The sequence below is a fragment of the Eptatretus burgeri genome, chromosome 13 (assembly GCF_056783735.1).
Source record: "Eptatretus burgeri isolate ZD-2024b chromosome 13, Ebu_testis_v1, whole genome shotgun sequence".
NCBI lineage: Eukaryota > Metazoa > Chordata > Myxini > Myxiniformes > Myxinidae > Eptatretus > Eptatretus burgeri.
Window position 1 is genome coordinate 122,932 of NC_140973.1, and position 20,213 is coordinate 143,144.

Consider the following 20,213-nt stretch of genomic DNA (forward strand, 5'->3'; position numbering starts at 1 on the left):
CTTCTCTCCCTGTCAAGGCTGGAGTGCACCAAAGCAGTGTTCTGGACCCAGTCCTATTCCTGATCATCAATGATCAGTCTGACTGAAAAATCCTCTTTATCTATTTGCTGATGATTCCACCCTCTGCCATGACATCCCCAATCCTTCAGACAAGCAGGCTGCAGCCTCTTCCCGCTCTTCAGATCTTGACAAAAATCACAAGATGGTCAAACACTTGGAATATGTCTTTCAATCCTGACAAATCTCACATTCTGACTATCTATCTCTGAAAGGCCTGTCTCTGGCACTCCCACAACCCCTCATCTACTTTCTCATCAATCCTCTCAAAGACATTCAGTCAATCAAATGCTTGGGTCTCACTAACAGCAATGATCTTTCTTGAGCAAACCACATTTCAACGTTGGCCTCCAAAGCCAGCCGTTGATGTCAACTGGGCATCCTGTGACATACAAAGTCCTTTCTTGGCACACTTGAACTATTTCCCTAAAGCCTTCATCTGCAGCTTAATGGAGTACTACTCTCCCCTTTGGGCTGGCTCCCCTTTCCCACATATTGACACTGTGGAAACCAAGGACTTCAAGATCATTGGAATCTCCCATGCTGGAGCTGAGTCGATGGGCTTATTACTTCACCATTGCAGACAGGTTGGTGGTGTCTCTGTCTTCTCCCGCCTTCTTTCTGGTCTTGCACCCTCTGTTCTTTCCGTGTCCCCCCCTGCCCCCCCCCCTGGTTTAGCAGGGCTCACATGTTCTACCATCAACCCTCTTCTGGTAAAACTACCAAAATCCAGGATCACTACTCACCTCCTCTCATTCGTTCCTCTTTTATCCCGCCTTTGGAATAAACTTCTACATCCTCTTCAATCTCATCCTTCTCTCCAGGTCTTCAAGACAGCTGTTCAGGTCCCCACCATCTCACATTGTTCCCAATCCAAAACCATGATCGTTTCTACCCTCGTTAACCCCACCAAAATCCCTCCTAATTCTCCAGTTTTTCCTCCTTGGAGTTTCCTTCTCCATGCATGCATGTTCTGCGTCCTGTTTTTGTCTGTTACAACCTGGTCCGTTTTGTGTACTCGGTCTTCTACGAGCATCGACTATGTATGCAAAAAAATTTAAATCTCTGCTCCACCCACTCCACCGACATGACGACCCATGTCATTCCACTCTTAATATTAATGACAACGAAACATGCAACCCCCAAGATTCGAAGGAAGCATCTGCTGAAGCCAACCTGTATGGATTCAGAGGAAGCAGCCATTATACGCCTGTCCCCACACGTCTTATAGTTAGCTGAAAAGTGGTGAGGAAACAGGTAACAACTAAGTTGCCATTTATTGTAATTCACCACAGAGGATGTCATCTCCCTGACCTAGTAATTGAAGATGGCAGAGCGTGAAAATTAAAAGGGACAATGCACCCTCTTATGCAACCAATTAGTCAAGGAAATGACTCGGCCTACTTTAAGAGTATACAACTTTGTAGCATTCGGTCCGAGGTGCATGAAATTCTATCTACATGAACTAGATGGTTTTGTCTACACTGTCCTGAAGTTATATGCCTGTAGGAACAAAACAAGGCATTTCAGATCGAGCAATTATTCAGTGATAATATATCTAAAATTTGGGTAGTTCCTTGATCATGGTCACAAAAATCGATTCTCCACTCACTTTTGCCTTGTGGGCCACCCATAGCCTACAAGACACTCACCTCTCTGCACCTCTACAATCTAAAGATAATTACCAAAAACAGGTTTACCACTACCCTTTCTACCTACTCCTCCTCCAAACCAACTCAAGTAGACTCACATGTAATTTATTGCTCTTCGATGTGCTCTGATTTTATAAATTTATTTTGAACTTTAACAAGAAATAATAAAAAAAAAGAAAAAAAAAAGATATCCAACTTTTTCATAAAATTTACCTTTTATCTTCTTCATTTCCTATGCCACTGAAGGTGGACGGAGGTTATATTTTCACCCTTGTTTGTCTGTCTATGAGGAAGATAACTCAAAGAGTTATGGACGGATTGGATGTGTGACAAGGAGATATTGATTATATTTTGGTGAAGATCCTGATTCAGACACTAGAATTTTTTAAGTGAGTCTTCACAATTGAGAGATAGGGCCAAAAACTATATACAACACGATATTTCAAAAAGTTATGGACCGATTCATACGAAACTTAGTGGACAGGTTGGGTGTGTGACAAGGCTGAATTGATTGCATGCTGGTGACAATCTGAATCCAGAGATGAGAATTAAAAAAAAAAATTGAAATGATTCTTCAACACCAAGAGGTGGGGCCAAAAACAATATATAGCATGATATTTCAAAAAGTTGTGGACATGCTATGACAAAACTTGTTTGATGAGTGGGCAGGTGACAAGAACAAGTCAATTAGATTTTGGTTCAGGTTCAGATGCAAGATCTGGCCAATCAGTGGGATACAAAATGTAAAATGTTCAGCCTAGCGGAGGTATGCACTCTACCAAGTGCTGTTCCAGTTCAAAACGCTTCAACCACATGGCTGACAATTTCATGTTTCTTCTTTTTAAACAGAGGTCACTTCGTATAGAGAACTGGATGGCCAAAGGTAGTTAGTCAACAAAACAATAACAGGATGGGGGGTGGGGTGGTACAAGCAGACAAGACATGAACACATAAACAAGTGTGGAAAAACAGAGCCAAAGGCCGAGAGAAGGAGTGAGTCAGTGAGAATCCAAGTGTTTCAAAAAAGATTGCTTGCATGTTTGGAGTTTAGTCAACTGACCAGTTTAGGAAAGAACACTTTATACCATCGACAGAAAGCTTGTTGGACAGGGAAGAGTTTAGGTTATTCCAGTGATATTGTCCTGACCTCTTGATGTTCAGAGCATCCACACATTGCTGATTTAGCTGGAGAAGTATCAGCAATTTTTGGTACCCAAAGGCACTACTTGATGTACCAAATTCAATACACAAAAAAGAAATGAAATAAAAAATACCAGCAGATAAGCTTATTCTGAAACTTATTCAGACAAACAAACGTTTAACTTGCCAACACCCGGGAGTTGGCCAGGGTCAGCATAGCCAGCCACAAGGATCTTCCATATCGGTGTCACATCCCGAGCAGTGGGAACCTCCTCAATTGATGATAGGGCTCGACGCAGTTCTGCTTGAAGCTGGGAGCGGCGACGATCAGCCAGAATTTGTCTGTACTCTTGGAGAGCACGTAGCTGTTGTTCTGAAAGACAAGACTATTACAGGAAGGGGAGAAAAAAAATGTTAATGCTTTTTTTAAACCAGATAGAAGAGTAATCACCATGCTAAAATATGCAATTTGGTGTCTTGGTGTCTGTCTGTCTGTTTGACCAACCATGATACATTCAGTTGTTACTTATCCAATCTCAACCAAACTTGCCAGTGGGATTGGAGGTCACATGACTGAGGTTGTACCGACTTAATTTCCCCCCCTTCCCAAAGGGGTGTTCCACCATGGACAAACGCTGTGTTATGGTGTATACATAGCTTATCATGGTATTTCCCCAAGGCTGCTTCTAAAAACAAAACTAATAACAATAATGATTATAAAAGCATATTAACATTTATTATAAAACAATCAATACCAATAATATCCCCCCCTCCTCAAGGGGGTGTTCCACCTTGGACAAATGCTGTGTTAAGGTGTATACATAGCTTATCATGGTGTTTTTTCCGAGGCCGCTTATAAAAACAAAAGTACAAAGAAGAAGAGCAATCAGAGACCCTCGCCAGGATTTGCTTTGTGTGGTGTTTGTGGACTCGTGTGTTACGTAATTAATAATAGACATAACTAGAACTGCCACTTTATAACTGCCGGCAGTAATGACTGGGTACCAAGACTTTGATCTCGCTTTGATCGGACACTTGCCCCTGACCCATGACGTTTATTGTTATTCAATTGAATTCAGAATGGGATTAAAATAAATTAAATTCGAATCAGATGGAAGACCAAATAGGTACAGTCCTGCATTGGAGTCATCAGAAGGAACACAAACAAGAAAAAAAAAGCAAAGATTAAGTCATCAGGGGGACCTTGGTAGGATTCAGGTTTTAGATGCTACTCCTCCACCCTCAAACCCATCCAGCACAGCCAAATGAGCCTTATTCAAAAAAAATAAAAATAAAAAAGAACCCAGATCAAAAAATTAAATAAATCTGGCTGCCAGAACATGCATTCAATCACGTTGAAATTTAAAACATGTATTCCCCATCACTACTAGATCATAATTGTAAAGTTTCATGGAGATTGATTAAGTGGTTCCAGAGAAAACATGAGTTAATATTTTTCTCCAATCCATTATGGCTGCTAAACCATGTGACCTATCAATTATTCCTCAACAAACTTGTACACCCATGGCTTGGGGAACATTTGTGTTGAGTTTCTCCTCGATCTGTCCAGCCGTTCTGGAGAAGATTTTTTATAGGTTTTAGGGTAAATCCAACATGGCTGCCAAAGCATGTGACCTATGACATCATATGTCTGCATGTTTTGTTCCTCATGGATAGGTGGTCTATAGTGTAAAGTTTTGCCTTGATCTGTTCAGCTGTTTCAGAGAAGAAGATTTTTGAATTTCTTTTTTTTTAACAATATGAATGCCAAGCCACATGACCGATGACATCATCAAATTCTTTTTCTGTGGAACAATTTTCCCGAGATGACCCTCAAAAATTTTCATGCTGATCAGATGTAGCGTTCTATATATGCAATTATGATGTCATAACGAAAACCATCGACAACATCATTACAAAAAAAGTAAAATAAATCACTTATTACCGATGAGGAGTACTTGCCATGTGCCACGTTTCAATTTTTTCTTTGGTGCGGTTTCGCAAATACAGAAGTCCAGTTTTTCCTTTTTTCCAATATGGCTGCCTCACCACGTGACCTATGATGTCATATTTAGCATCAAAACATTCCTTATGAGTTGTCGCATCTATAGTGAAAATTTTGTGTTAATCGGATAAGATGTTGTAGAGAAAACACAGAAAATTAGCATGGACGGACGTATGGACGGACGGACAACCCAAAAACATAATGCTTCTGGCGACTTAATCAGTGAGGCAAAATAAACTCGATGGTATTCATAGAATACATACCCCGTGCAGTCTTGAGAAGGACTTGGTGTGAGCCAACTCTTTTGTTTTTTAAGGTTTTTTTTAGCCCCCCGTTGGACTTAGTCAAAAATTTGGTCTCGATTTTCGTGTCTGTGCATGCTTGTGTGAGTGCGTCCACAACCATATCTCAGACATGTATGGACCGATTTCATTCGTACTTGACATAAAGACAAGATATGATGGGAAACATATGCACGTCATGGTTTTTCTACATCAGATCCAAGATGGCCGACTGGCAGCCATTTTAGTTGAAAAAGAAAAGAAAAAAAACCCGGTGTCGAACACGTCAACCATTTCTCGGACATGTATTTACCGATCTTGTTTAAACTTGGCACACAGATAATGAATGATGGCTTATATATGCACATCTGGTTTTTTTGAGATGACATCCAAGACCGCTTATAAAAACAAAAGTAATAACAATAATGATTATAAAACCATATTAATATTTCTTATAAAACAATATCAATACCAACTAGAACTACATTGTCGATGGCACACCATCACAAATTCCAGCGCGCACCGCTTTGTCCCATTAACGCTAGGTGAAATTTTATCTTGCAAAATGGATTGACTATTCTTTTCTATTTGATGTGCTTTATGACCAAAGACTTACGATGTTTACTAAATCAGAAATCATTGCAAGCATGTCAACATTTCATAAAACATTAATTTAACACTGTCCAGCAATATAGAACTGTGCATCAATTTAATCATAGGAATGAACTGTGTATAATATTAATTATAATTATTCATAATCAATTAGATAAATACAGTAAAACCTGTGACTGTTTGTCACTCATGGGGGCCACATAAGTAAGTTCTTTATAAAATAATTTACCATGTACAATGGTAAATACACTTAAAAAAAATCAGTCCCCATGACCCCACCTCCTCTGGCCTGGCCCCGAGGGGTCATATCAAAAATCCGACAGTGTTGTGCACTTCCCCATACATATATCTACTATGTCCCAAAGTTTCAAGTTCCTATCTCAAACGGTGTAAGAGGAGCTATTATGACCCCCTACCCCCAAGCACCCTCTGATCATCATGTGTTTAAAAAATATATGTTGTTAAATGTATAACTCATGAATATGTTTGATATAAAAAACTATCAGACTTTTTTTATCGACCCCCATGACCCCAACCCCTCTGGCCCGGCCCCTCGGAGTCATATCAAAAATCCGAAAGTGTTGTGCACTTCCCCATACATATATCTACTGTGTCCCAAAGTTTCAAGTTCCTATTTCAAACGGTGTAGGAGGAGTTACAGGGTAAGACAGACGGACATACAGAAGGACGGACAGCGGGGACAATCACAATATTCCCGCTTTTCTTCGAAAGCGCGGGAATAATAATATCCCCCCTCCTCCCTAAAGGGGTGTTCCACCTTGGACAAATGCTGTGTAAAGGTGTATGCATAGCTTATCATGGTATTTTTCCAAGGCTGCTTCGAAATAAAAAATACCAGCAGATGAACTTATTCTGAAACTTATTCAGACAAACAAACGTTTAACTTGCCAACATCAGGGAGTTGGCTGACTCGTGCCACGTTAGTTGTAAAAAAAACAAAAACCAATATTGAACATGTCCTCAACCATTTCTCAGAGATGCATTTATCGATTTTGTTCAAACTTGGCAAACAGATAATGAATGATAGCTAACATATGCACGTCAGTTTTTTATTGAGATCAGTTTAAAGTTGGCTGGCTGGTGGCCATTTTAGTTGTAAAGAATCTGATGTTGAACATGTCCTAAACTATTTATCGGGCAAGTAATTACCGATGTTGTTCAAACTCATCACATAGATAAGGAATGATGGCTTACATATGCACATAATTTTTGCTTTTCGAGATCGAAATCCATGCATCAAAATTACTAAAACAACGGAAGCTGTGACATTTTAATATCATTTTTACTTGTTTTCATTAAATCCAATCTGGCTGCTAGACCACAGGACTGATGACGTCATCTTTATAAAAACAATTTTTCCCATGGGTAGTTGATCACTTAGTTAAATTTTGCATTTATCGGTTAAGCGGTTTCACCTTCGAAGATTTTCAAAGATTTTCCCTTCGATTCAATACAGCTGCCAGACCATGTGATACATGATGGTCATTTAAATGAAAATCCTGTTAAAATTTGAAGTCAATCAGATCAAAATTAAGGATTTCATAAATTTGACCTATGTTGATCTTTTAGCTTATGTTAACCTCAAAAATAATTGGTGGTTGAATTCAGTGAGCTGATCTGAAAATTCTGTTCAAATTTCAAATCCATTGGATGAAAACTGACAATTTTAGAAATTCGGTCTATGTTGACTGCTGTATGAGATGGTCATGTAACATGTGGTAAAGTTTCAATTTACTACGATGAATGGTTTTCGATGTACGCCGTTAACAAAATGCAGACACGTACGCCATATGTACGTACACCATACGTACGTACGCTACCGATCGCTTAACCATGCATTTTAATTCTCGAGTGTAAGGTAACAAAAGTAAATAATAATCGGCAATAGTAATAAGGATAACAGCATGACCTCCCCTGCCACTCCCATTAGAAGATGAGTTATCTCTGTGTTATCACATCATATACAACCCCACCCCTAAAGTCAACAATTGCCAGATTTTTCACTCAAAATGTTTTAGGTCATTGTCAGTTTATGGTGGAAAAAGAATGTATACATGTATTTTCGCCAAAGATTTGCATTTATTGGCAAGGATATCAAATTCCTCATATAATTTCATAGCTATGATGCACTGTCAGTAATAAATATAATGGCCACAACAAACTTTCAAATGTGATAGAAGTGTGGCCCAAAGCCACTGAAAAACATCTCTCAGCCTTACAATCCATGATCCCTTGGTGTTTCGACTGTGACATATGAGGCTCCGCGAGGAGGAGTGATGTAAGGGCCACATCGGCCATTTTGGAGTTAATGCCATATCATCCAAGCCTATCATCATCATATCATTAAAAAAAATGTCGCTTATATCACTCCTCCTCGCTGGGCCTCATATCTTCCAGTGGTACACCCTGACATGTATCAAGCCTTCTTGGTGGATTATTCTCCATCCAGTTGTCTAACAGCAATCCATTTGAATGCATTCCTGCAGACCAAACGGCAGAGGTCATCGTGAACAAAGACCGAAACAACAGGTGAAACAGCAAGGTTCAACTTGAAATCGGGAGCAGTGGAACGTTGCTACAGTACATCACATCTGAACACAGGAGTGCCATTCTTGATCAGATGAAGGAAATGGTGAATGGTAAAAGGGCAGATGTTCAACATGTGGAGCTGCACAAGACAAGAATGAGGAAAGATAAGGATGCTGTATCAGCAGTACAAAGTCTGATCCAGAGCTGGGTGAACCCCTTCATGACATCACATGACCTCATCAGCATTTCCACAGCAAGAACAGCTCCGCAGGAGATAGCCTCAGATCTGTAGAAGGCTTGGGAAGTAGGAGACAAGTGTGACACAAACTTCCAATCTAAAAGTTTCCCATGTGTCCAAAACAGCTTGGCTTCCCACGTGTCCTAAAAACCTACTCCTCTGCTCTTGCTCACCCTCTCTCTGTTCTATTCACCCTCTCATTTGCTCAAGGTCATCTGCCATCTGTTTGGAAATCAGCAAACATTACTGCCCTGCATAAAAAAGGTGCAAAAACAGATCCCTGCAACTACAGACCAATCAGCCTTCTCCCAATCATCAGCTAGGTTATGGAATCCATCATCGCTTCAGACATTAAATCCTTCCTTTTCTCCAATGGCTTGATTTCCGATCATCATTTTGGATTCAGACCAGGTCACGCAACCCTGGATATGCTGCTTCTAATCTCTCAACAATGGATGGAGGTCCTCAATGCCGTACATGAAATCAGAGCCATATCCCGAGACATATCCCATGCTTTTGACACGGTCTGGCACCCTGCCCTGCTTACCAAACTCTCTTCGCATGTTATCCAAGGCCATCTCCACTCATGGCTCGCAGACTTCCTCTCCTGTCACAGCCAATGTGTGGCCCTAAATAGAGTTCTTTCATCCCCTCTTCCTGTCCAGGCTAGAGTTCCTCAAGGCAGCTTTCTGGGCCCTGTTCTTTTTCTGCTTTTCATCAATGATCTCTCAAACTCTATGGAAAATCCTCTTTATCTCTTTGCTGATGACTCCACCCTCTGCCGTACCATCTGTCATCCCTCAGACCGGGAAGCAGCAGCTTCTTCGCTCACTGTGGATCTGGGTAAAATCACAAACTCGTCCAACACGTGGAACATGTCTTTCAATCCGGTCAAATCTCACTCTCTCACCATGTCTCTCCAAAAGGACCGTTTGGAAAAAACCCCCATCCATTTTCTCAACAATCCTCTGGAAGAAGTCCTTTCTTTCAAGTTTCTGGGTCTCACTATCTGCCATGACCTTTCCTGGGAAAGCCACATTTCCAACCTGGCTTCCAAAGCCAGTCGCCGACTGGGAATCCTCCGTCGTGCAAAGTCCTTTCTCGGCCCACCTGAGCTCCTGACCACATACAAAGCTTTCGTCCGCAGCCTGATGGAGTACTGCTCTCCCCTCTGGGCTGGTGCTCCTGCCTCCCACCATCCTCGGATTCCCGCTGTGGAAACCAAGGCATTTCGGATTCATTGGCATCTCCCGCGATGAGGCTTCCGGGGCCTCTCACTCTCTCACCGCAGGCAGGTCGGTGGTCTTTCTGTCTTCTACCATCTCCTCTCCGGTCTCGCCCCCCCCCCCGCTGTTTCTGCGATTTGTCCCCACCATATTTCCTCAGCGTGCTCAAGGTCCGCCAACAACCCCCTTCTGGTAAAACTACCAAAATCACGAATCACTGCTCACCTTCACTCTTTTATTCCTCTTTTTCCCCACCTTTGGAATAAACTCCCTCACTCTGTTCAATCCTATTCTTCCCTCCAGTCCTTCAAAACAGCAGTTCACCACCACCTCTTATCATCCCCCATCCAATTCCTCAATCTTTTCTACCCCCATTAATCCACCCCAAACCTACCTCCTTCAAATTCCCTGCTTTCCTTCCTGAAGTCCCTGTAATGTCCATCTTGTATGTCCCGTGTTCCCCGCCCCATCCCTCTCCCTTCCACAGATCTCCTAATGTCTCTGTTCCCCACTGTTTTGTCCTTCCCACTCCTGCCCCTCTTGTCTCATGCCCCCCTTGCTGTGAGTTGTGTGTTAGCTCTCATACGAGCCTCGACAAGGTCTACAAAAAAAAAAAGACTTGAGAGCAACCTACCAATCAATAAATTCCATGACCCAATGAAAATGAACAACCTGAAAACCTTCAACAATCTGGGCAAGAAGAAGGAAATCAAAAGTAATGGCAGAACAGTTATTTTTCAAGCAGACAGCACTTTTTGGGCGCATTATTGTGATGGCGAAGGTACTTTCACATTATTTGGGCCCCTTGCCATGGGCATTGGAAAACCCAAAAGGGCTCCTTTGGAAAACCAACAAGACTGCTCTTGCTATGGCATTGCAGATGAATGTAGCCCCAGCTGATGGAATGCCTGAACATTCTGCAACTGTCATTGATGGGATGAATCTCATTCAGACCTGGTGAACGGTGAGAAAGCCAACTTCAGCAAAGTGGCCATGTTCGCGCCGTCAATGGCTCTGGAGGATGGAACCGTGAGTCAGAGGATTGATATCGTCTTCGACACATATAAATACACCTCTACCAAGAACAGTGAAAGTTGGCTAGGGGAGAATAACTGGGGCTTAGGCTGAAGAGTATCACATCATCACAAATTTTAAGGCAGTGGAGAAAGTTTTTCAGCCATGTCAGGAAAAAAGATCAAGCCTCATTGAGTTTTGTCAATGAATGAAAGAAGGCCAAGTCCACCAAACAACTACAGGGAAAAGTTCTCTTTGTGACATTTGAAGACAGATGCTACCAAATCACCTCCGAAGGTTGCCAGGAGATATCTGCCCTGAAGAGTACAAATGAGGAAGCAGATGGTCGTTTGTTCCTCCACGCCAGACGTGCTGCTTCACATGGCTACCCATCAGTGTTGATAAGCTCAAACGACACAAATGTATTCCTCATGTGTTTCATATTTCGGGATAACATACATTATTCCAAAAATGTGGCATGAAAGCATGTACCAGAGTACTAGGCATGGGGAAAATAAGTCAGTTGGCACACATGTTTGTTGGGCTCTCATTGGCATGCATGCCTATACAGGATGTGACAGTCAGCATGTGAGCAAAGAGAAACTCAGTGCACTCAAAATCATCAGTACCAACGAGATACAAAACGCCTTTGCCCAGTTGGGAAAGGAATGGAATGTTAGTGGCGAGCTCATGGATAAGTTGGAAAAATTTACGTTCCTCATGTATGGAGCTAAATCTGGTGCAACAAAAGTGAATGATTTGAGATATCACCTATTCTCTGCCAAAAAAGCCAAGATCAAGAGTCACCAACTGCCAACTGATGGGAAATCCACCACAGACGACTAGTCACTACTTTATAGGTTGATAAGTTTTATCCTGGTAGATTTTTATGAAGATTTACGTTGATTTAAACATATTGAGTGTCCATGGCATTCTTACATCGGAAGTCCAGCGACTCCCTAATAATCATTTGATAAGCAGAATTTCAGAATATCTGCTTAGTGAAATATATTTTGGACACGTTTGTAGCCAAATAAAATGCAGATAGCAGCTCCTGACCAGTTGCAAGCTATGTAAACCAGCTGAGAACTTACTAATTGGCAAGTAATGTGGTTCATCAACCAAATGGCAGACAGCTATGAACTGGGACAAAGAAAATGCCATATTTGAGCTTCAATCAGATATGGACATTGAACAGATAATCACCAAGAAACAAACTACATAGAGTCAGAGTGATCATATTGAATGGTCATTGTTGAGGCAAAGTCACAAAGGGGGTTGAACTCACCTTTGGGAGACAGGATTAAAGCTGCAAGTGCAAAAATGCAATTGCTATTTTTGTGAAAGGAAAGGGTATTGAAGAAATCAGCATCTGAAAAGGAAAGTATTGAGCATTTTAAAGTGATTGAGTCAATGCATACCTCAACATAGGCAGGATCAGAAGATGCAAGCATGGCCTCGTAAAGTTCAGATCCATCCTGCAAAGCCTTAATATGCTGTTCACTGAGGCATCCAACAGACTGGTGCTTGATTAGTGCTGCAGGTACAATTCAAACAGAGCAAATGTGAGAATAAAACAGGCTTTACTATTCACAGTCAGTTTTTCTTCAACATGTCATTTCAAAGATAAAGACTTCATTTCAAACATGTGAAAAACTCATAAGAAAGCATCTCAAAACACAAAGCCTGTCTGCATCTGCTTTGCACTCAAATCAAACTTGATGAAAACAACAGCTAAAAAAGATAAAATTTGTACTTTGTATGAATTTGTGTTCTCCATATTCTCATAATAAAGGTTCGTTGCAAATTTCATGACAAAAGCTTCAATGGTTGAAAAAGAAGAAAAGTTATAAGAAACCGAAATTCAATGGTAAACAAGAAAAAGAGCAATCAGAGATTGCAGCCCCGTGCCAGGACTTGTTTTGTGTGGTGTATTTTGTGTGGTGTTTGTGTACTGGTGTGTTATGCAATGAATAAGAGGCATAATTAGAACTGCCACTTTATAATTGCTGGCAGTTATAACCGGGTAACAAAACGTCCCGCTTTGATGCAACTCCACTTTGATTGGACACCTGATCCTGACCCATGACGTTATTTTTTATGACTCAAATGATTTTAGAATGGGATTAAAATAAATTTAATTCAAATCAAATAGAAGACCCAATATGAGGTCCGTCTAAAAAGTAACGGGACTGACCACAGAAATTTTATTCCAAAAAATATATTGAAATCACAGCTTGTTCCCTTCAAAATAGTTTCCCTCCAGTCTCACACACTTGTACATCCTCTTCTTCCACGCTTCCATGCACCCCTGGAAGGCTTCTTCTGGAATCCTCCAGAGCTCCGTCGTCATGGCCCTTTTGATGGCCTCCACATCAGGAAATCGGGTCCCCTTGATCACCCCCTTGAGCTTGGGGAAGAGGAAAAAATCACAAGGGGGAAAAGTCCGGCGAATACGGCGGTTGCTCCAGAGTTGGCACGTTCCTCTCCACCACAAACTGTTGGATGCTCGGGGCACTGTGAGCAGGGGCGTTGTCATGGTGAAGCACCCAGGCGTTCTCCCACAGATCCCTTCTCTTGTCCCAGACTGATCTCATGAGGCGCCGGAGGATCTCCTTGTACATGTATTGATTCACTGTTTGACCCTGTGGTAGAAACTTGAAGTGGACGATGCCCATGATGTCAAAAAACGTGATGAGCATCACCTTGACCTTCAACTTCGACATGCATGCTTTCTTTGGTCTTGGTGATGCCGGACTTTTCCACTGATGACTCTACCGTTTGAGCTCGGGATCGTATTCGAATATCCATGATTCATCACCAGTCATGACTCTCCTGAGCAGGTATGGATTGTCCTCGAGGTGCTTGATAATGTCTTGACAGAGAGTGTCTCTTTGCTGTTTCTGGTCCTCGGAGAACAGCTTGGGGACCATCTTTGCGCACACCTTGCGCATTTTGAGATTTTCAGTGATGAAGCTCCAGACAGTGACCTTGTTGATGGAAAGTTCCTCAGCAATCATCCGCACTGTGAGTCGACGATCTGCACGAATCATCTGCTTCACACGCTCGATGTTGTCCGCCGTTCTGCTCGTTGAAGGTCTTCCAGATCATGGATCGTCTTCAACCTCCTCCCGTCCCTCTTTGAACCTCTTGTGCCATTGAAATGCATGTGTACGTGAGATCGTTTCTTCCCCGTAGACTTGCTGCAGCATTGCAAAGGATTTGGAAGGTGTTTTGCCAAGCTTGGCAAGAAACTTCAGATTGGTTCTCATGACTCATAGCGTGACGGACTCAGACTAGACAACGTGTAAAGCACGACCTGTAAAAATCACACAATGAGCGCAGTTAACCATCACCAATCATATATATTGCTGGAATGTTGCGAAAGACTGTGACTCAACCCATTCATTCAAGTTGTGTAAGTGGAGCACACAGCAGGCTCAGTCCCGTTACTTTTCAGACAGACCTCGTAGGTGCAGTCCTGCATTGGAGTCATCAGAATGAACACAAACAAGCAAAAAGAAAAGATGAAGTCATCAGGAGGAACCTGGAAAGGACTCTAACAGCATTTCAGCTGATATCTTCAAGCCCATCCAGGCACAGCCAAGTTCAAAGAGCCTTATTCAAAAATAAAAATAAAAAAAACATTAGAAAAAAACAAAAAAAAACTCAGATCAAAAAATTAAATAATTCTGGCTGTCAGACCATGCGTCCAATCAAATTGAAATTTCAAGCATGTATTCTCCATCTCCACTAGATCACAATTTTGAAGTTTCACATCGATTAAGCGGTTACAGAGAAAACATTATTTGACATTTTCTTCAATCCAATATGGCTGCCAAACCATGTTACCCATCAATTATTCCTGAACAAACTTGTACACTCATACCTTGGGGAACATTTGTGTGGTTTCCCCTCACTTTATCGAGCCATTCTGAAGAAGATTTTTTCCAGGTTTTAGAGTAAATCCAATATGGCTGCGAAACCATGTGACCTACGATGTCATATGTGTGCACCATTTGTACCTCATAGATAGGCGGGCATAAGTGTAAAGTTTCACCTCGATCTGTTCAGCCACTTCATAGAAAAAGGTTCATGAAGGTTCAAAAAAACAACAATGTGGCTGCCGAATCACGTGACCGATGACCTCATCATTTTTTTTTCTGTGGACTATTTTATCCATAGATGACCCTCAAAAAATGTCATACTGATCAGATGTAGCATTCTACATATGCAATTATGACGTCATAACGAAGGTACCTTGATAATTTTGTCATTGTGCCAAGCATGAACAATGACGTAATAATAAATAAATAAATCATGCTCATTCTCCTCTCCATGAGGAGTACTTGCTGGTTGCCAAGTTTCAATTTTTTCCGTGGTAGAGTTTCAGAGATGGAGGTCCAACGTTTTTCTGTTTTTCCAATATGGCTGCCACACCACGTGACCTATGACATCATAATTATCATTAAAACATTCCACATGAGTAGTCGCACCAATGGTAAAAATTTATTCTCAATCCGATAAGCGGTTACGGAGAAAAACATGAAAGTTCAGTGCGGACAAATAAGCAAACAAGAAGACGACGTCGTGCAGAGCACGACACTTGCAAAATCCATCAAACGAATTTGACCTCAAAAGCAATTGGTTGTTGAATTCAATGACCTATGCAACTCCTTTTCAAATTTCAAGTTAATCAGATGAAAATTGACAATTTTAGAAATGCAGCCTATGTTGACCTCTTGATCAATGTTGACTTCAAAAACAATTGCTGGTTGAATTCAGTGCCCTGAAATATAAATCCTCTTCAAATTTCAAGTCAATGGGATGAAAAATGAGGATTTTAGAAATACCACCTAAGTTGTTGACCTTGGGCCTATGTTGACCTTTTGACCTCAAAAACAATAGGCTTCTTCCTTATGACAAACTCTGCCATGCGTTGAAGTTTCGTGAAGATCGGTTTGAAATTGTGGCCTGCAGGCGACAAACAGACAGACAGACAAACAGACAGACAAGCCGGGAGGAGACGAGGGATTCGCTAGGATCGAAGCGCTGGATACGATGCTTTTCATTCTGACTGATCCACCGACGAAGATTCATTGCCAAGACGTATTGGTTCACATACAATTGTTCCTCTGCCTGGCAAGATTTTTCCTATTGCGTATTTTGCCACCTGGCACTCCTCATAAAAAATGACGGTAAATAGACACCCTATTTTTGAAGGAATACCATTTGAAAAATAATCGGTTTGCTGGTTTGTGCTGTGGAGCCTCGCGTTGCACGCACGCTCGCGCGCGCACGCACGCACGCAAACACACACACACACACACACACACACACACACACACACACACACACACACACACACACACACACGAAAAACCTGATAAACTTCTCTCAATGCTCGTTTGACCACACCTTGTGAGGCACACAATATTTTTCATAAGCCACGCCCACTTTCCTACACCACTCCCACTTTAAATAATAAATAATTGGAGGTGGTGTGTGGGTCGTGGAATCGTTTTCGGTAAATAAATAAATAATTGAAGGTGGTGTGTGGATCGTGGAATCGTTTACGGTAAATAAATAAATAATTGGAGGCGGAGTGTGGGTCATGGAATTGTTTACGGTAAATAAATAAATAATTAAAGGTGGTGTGTGGATCGTGGAATCATTTACGGTAAATACATTAATAAATAAGGTGGTGTGTGGGTGGGGAATCGTTTTCGGTTAATAAATAAATAATTAAAGGTGGTGTGCGAGTCGTGGAATAGTTTACGGTAAATAAATAAATAGGTAAATAAGGTGGTGTGGGTCGTGGAATCGTTTTCAGGAAATAAATAAATAATTGGAGGTGGTGTGTGGGTGGGGAATCGATTACGGTAAATAAATTAATAAATAAGGTGGTGTGTGGATCGTGGAATCGTTTACGGTAAATAAATAAATAATTGGAGGAAGTGTGTGGGTCGTGGAATCGTTTTCAGTAAATAAATAAATAAGTAAAGGTGGTGTGTGGGTTGTGGAATCGTTTACGGTAAATACATTAATAAATAAGGTGGTGTGTGGGTGGGGAATCGTTTTCGGTTAATAAATAAATAATTAAAGGTGGTGTGCGAGTCGTGGAATAGTTTACGGTAAATAAATAAGTAGGTAAATAAGGTGGTGTGTGGGTCGTGGAATCGTTTTCGGTAAATAAATAAATAATTGGAGGTGGTGTGTGGGTGGGGAATCGATTACGGTAAATAAATAAATAATTGGAGGTGGTGTGTGTGGGTGGGGAATCGTTTTCGGTAAATAAATAAATAATTGGAGGTAATGTGTGGGTGGGGAATCGTTTTCGGTAAATAAATAAATAATTGGAGGTGGTGTGTGGGTCGGGAATCGTTTTCGGTAAATAAATAAATAATTGGAGGTGGTGTGTGGGTGGGGAATCGTTTTCGGTAAATCAATAAATTATCAGTTTGCTGGTTTGTGCTGTGGAGCCTCGCATTGCAGACACACACACACACACACACACACACACACACACACACACACACACACACACACACACACACACACACACACACACACACACACACACACACACACACACACACACACACACACGGAAAACCCGATAAACTTCTCTCAATGCTCTTGTTTGACTACACCTCCTGACCCACAATATTTTTCATAAACAAAGCCCACTTTTAATAAGCCACGCCCACTTTCCAATGCTACTCCCACATCGACTTTCCCGAAGCTCCGCCCACTTTCCTAAGCCCTCATAAAAAATGGCGGTAAATAGACACCCGATTTTTGAAGGACTACCATTTGAAAAATAAAACGTCAATCAAAAATCGGCTTGAGTAAAATTTTCTAAATATCTCGAAGTGTTTAATTCCGAAGTCTCGCTTCTCCACATTCAAAACTGAAGGACAAGTATTGAAAATACTGTACGCGGTTTTTCGGCCGCTGCACAGCAACGGGTGGTTGCTGGGCAACGAAAATCAAACGTGAACATTCCCAACAAATACTGCACATGTTGGCAAAGTTTCATCGAAATCGGTTTGCTGGTTTGTGCTGTGGAGCCTCGCGTTGCAGACACACACACACACACACACACACACACACACACACACACACACACACACACACACACACACACACACACACACACACACACACAATCCGACAATAAGGGATATCGAGCATATAGAGCAAATCCAACAAACATACAGATAAACAGACAGAATAACAAAATGGACTGACCAATATAGCTGAAAAATCTTCGATTTTGCTAGTAACAAATGGACAGAGAGGGGTGAAAACATGACCTCCTTCACCTTCTGTGATGGAGATAATTAGCACAGACGTACGTACATACGGACAACCCGAAAACATCATGCCTCAGGCGACTTCATCAGCAGAGGCATAAAAAGGTGTAAAAATGGATCCCCTGTACTTCAGACCAAGTGGCTTACTTCCAATCATCAGTGAGGTCATGGAATCCATCATCACAGTGAACATAAATCATTCCTTTTCTCCAACAGCCTCATCGCAGATCAATTCAGATTCAGACCTGATCACACTACCTTGGACATACTGCTTCTACTATTTCAACAATGGATGAAGGTCCTCAATATCACACATGATAACAGGGTCATTTCTCTGGACATGTCTCGAGTTTTCGATAGGAGTCTGGCATCCTGCCTTGCCTTCCAAACTGTCTGCCTATGGAATCCAGGGCAACTCCACTGTTGGATTCCTGATTTCCTCCAATCCCGTAGCCAACGTGTGGCTCTCAACGGAACTCTTTCTTTTTGTCTCCCTGTCAAGGCTTGAGTACCCAATGGAAGTGTTCTAGGCCCTAACTTATTCCTAATCTTCATCAATGATCTCACTGACTCTCTGGAAAATCCTCTTTATCTCTTTGCTGATGACTCCACTCTCTGCCATGACATGCATCCCTTGTTTGTCCATCTCCATCTACTTTCTCCCTCCGCCCTGCTGTTGGTGTTTCCCGTTTCTCCTGCTGTTCCCTTTGTTATTTGTGTCCTGATCCGTTCTGTGTTCCACGAGCTCTAACCACATATTAAAAAATAATAACAAAAAAAATAAAATAAAAAGGTGGCTCAACTTTAGCATCCCTCCTCAAATGGTATAAAGTCATCTTCTGGGATGAAGCTACAATGTCACACCGACTGGCAGTGGAAGCTCTCGACAATGCTAAAGGACATCCTCAAGAACAGCAACCACATGGGTGGGATTTTGTTGGTGTTGTCAGGAAATTTCCGACAAACTCTTTGTATTGTGCGTGCTGGCATAAAAGTCTTCGTTTGACAACAAACAAGTGAACCTTATGCGATGTGATCACAATTTTTTATTCTGTGCACTTCGTAGAGGCTCATAGAAGAGCTAACACACAAAACATACAACAAAAGGAACAGGAAGGGGGCAAGAGGGGGCAGAAGAGGGAAGGAAAAACACAGTGTGGAACAGACATGAGATCTATGGGGTCAGAGTACACGGGATAAACAAGATGGACACTTTCTGAAAAGAAAACAGGGAATTTGAAGGAGGTGGGTGTATGCTGGGTTAAAGGGGTAGAAAAGATCATGGTATTGGATGGGGGATTTTTTTTTGTACACAATGTCAAGGCTTGTATGAGAGCTAAAATGGTGGTGAACAGCTGTTTTAAAGACTTTTTTTCTTTCATATACAATGTTGAGGCTCATATAAGAGCTAAAGGGAAGAGTGGGATTGAAGAGTGTGGGAGATTGTTCCAGAGGCGGGAAAAAGAGGAACGAAAGAGTGAAGATGAGCAGTGATTCTTGACTGGCAGTTTCACCAGAAGAGGGTTGCTGGTAGACCTTGAGCACCATGCAGAAATATTAGGGGGGGCATAGCATAGAGCCATAGACAGAGCAGAGGGTGCAAGACCAGAGAAGAGTTGGTCAAAGACAAAAACCACTGACCTGCCTGCAGTAAGAGTGAAAGACCCAAAAACTCATCTTCATGGCAGGAAACACCCATTATCCTAAAAGCCTTGGTTTCCAGAGCGTGACGTTTAAGCGAGGTTTGAGGCAGGAGTACGAGCCCAGAGGGGAAAGCAGTACTCCTTCAAGCGTAGATGAAAGGTTTGTATATGGTTAAGAGCGCAAATGTGCGAATGAAGGACTTTGCACGATGGAGGTTGCCCAAACGCCAAAGATGTGGGTGAATTTCCAAAGCTGCTGTTGAGGATTGGAGATGACAAGGTGCCTCATGTTAGTGACAGCTATTTCACCAGGATACCACTGAAATTGGAGAACATATCTTCAGCCAAAGATCTCCAGTCGAGTGTGAACAACACTACAAAGACATGGAGTGGCTGTGTGTGCGTGCAATTATTTTTCCACACAATGAAGTAAAAACCATCAACTGGGAACTTGTATAAAGCTTCCCAGGGAGGCC

General features: G+C 41.8%; 1 protein-coding gene across 7 annotated transcripts in view; it reads right to left on the reverse strand.

The window, feature by feature from the left end:
* The window catches only part of BRCA2 (BRCA2 DNA repair associated), a 265,664-nt gene that overhangs the window by 37,571 nt on the left and 207,880 nt on the right, over nucleotides 1-20,213 (reverse strand). For all 7 annotated transcript variants that reach the window (XM_085850729.1, XM_085850730.1, XM_085850728.1 and 4 more), the window contains 2 exons: nucleotides 12,197-12,312; nucleotides 3,037-3,235 (listed from right to left, as the gene is read on the reverse strand). In XM_085850729.1, the coding sequence (XP_085706855.1) occupies nucleotides 3,037-3,235; nucleotides 12,197-12,312 (315 nt within the window). The remainder of the gene's footprint in view (nucleotides 1-3,036; nucleotides 3,236-12,196; nucleotides 12,313-20,213) is intronic.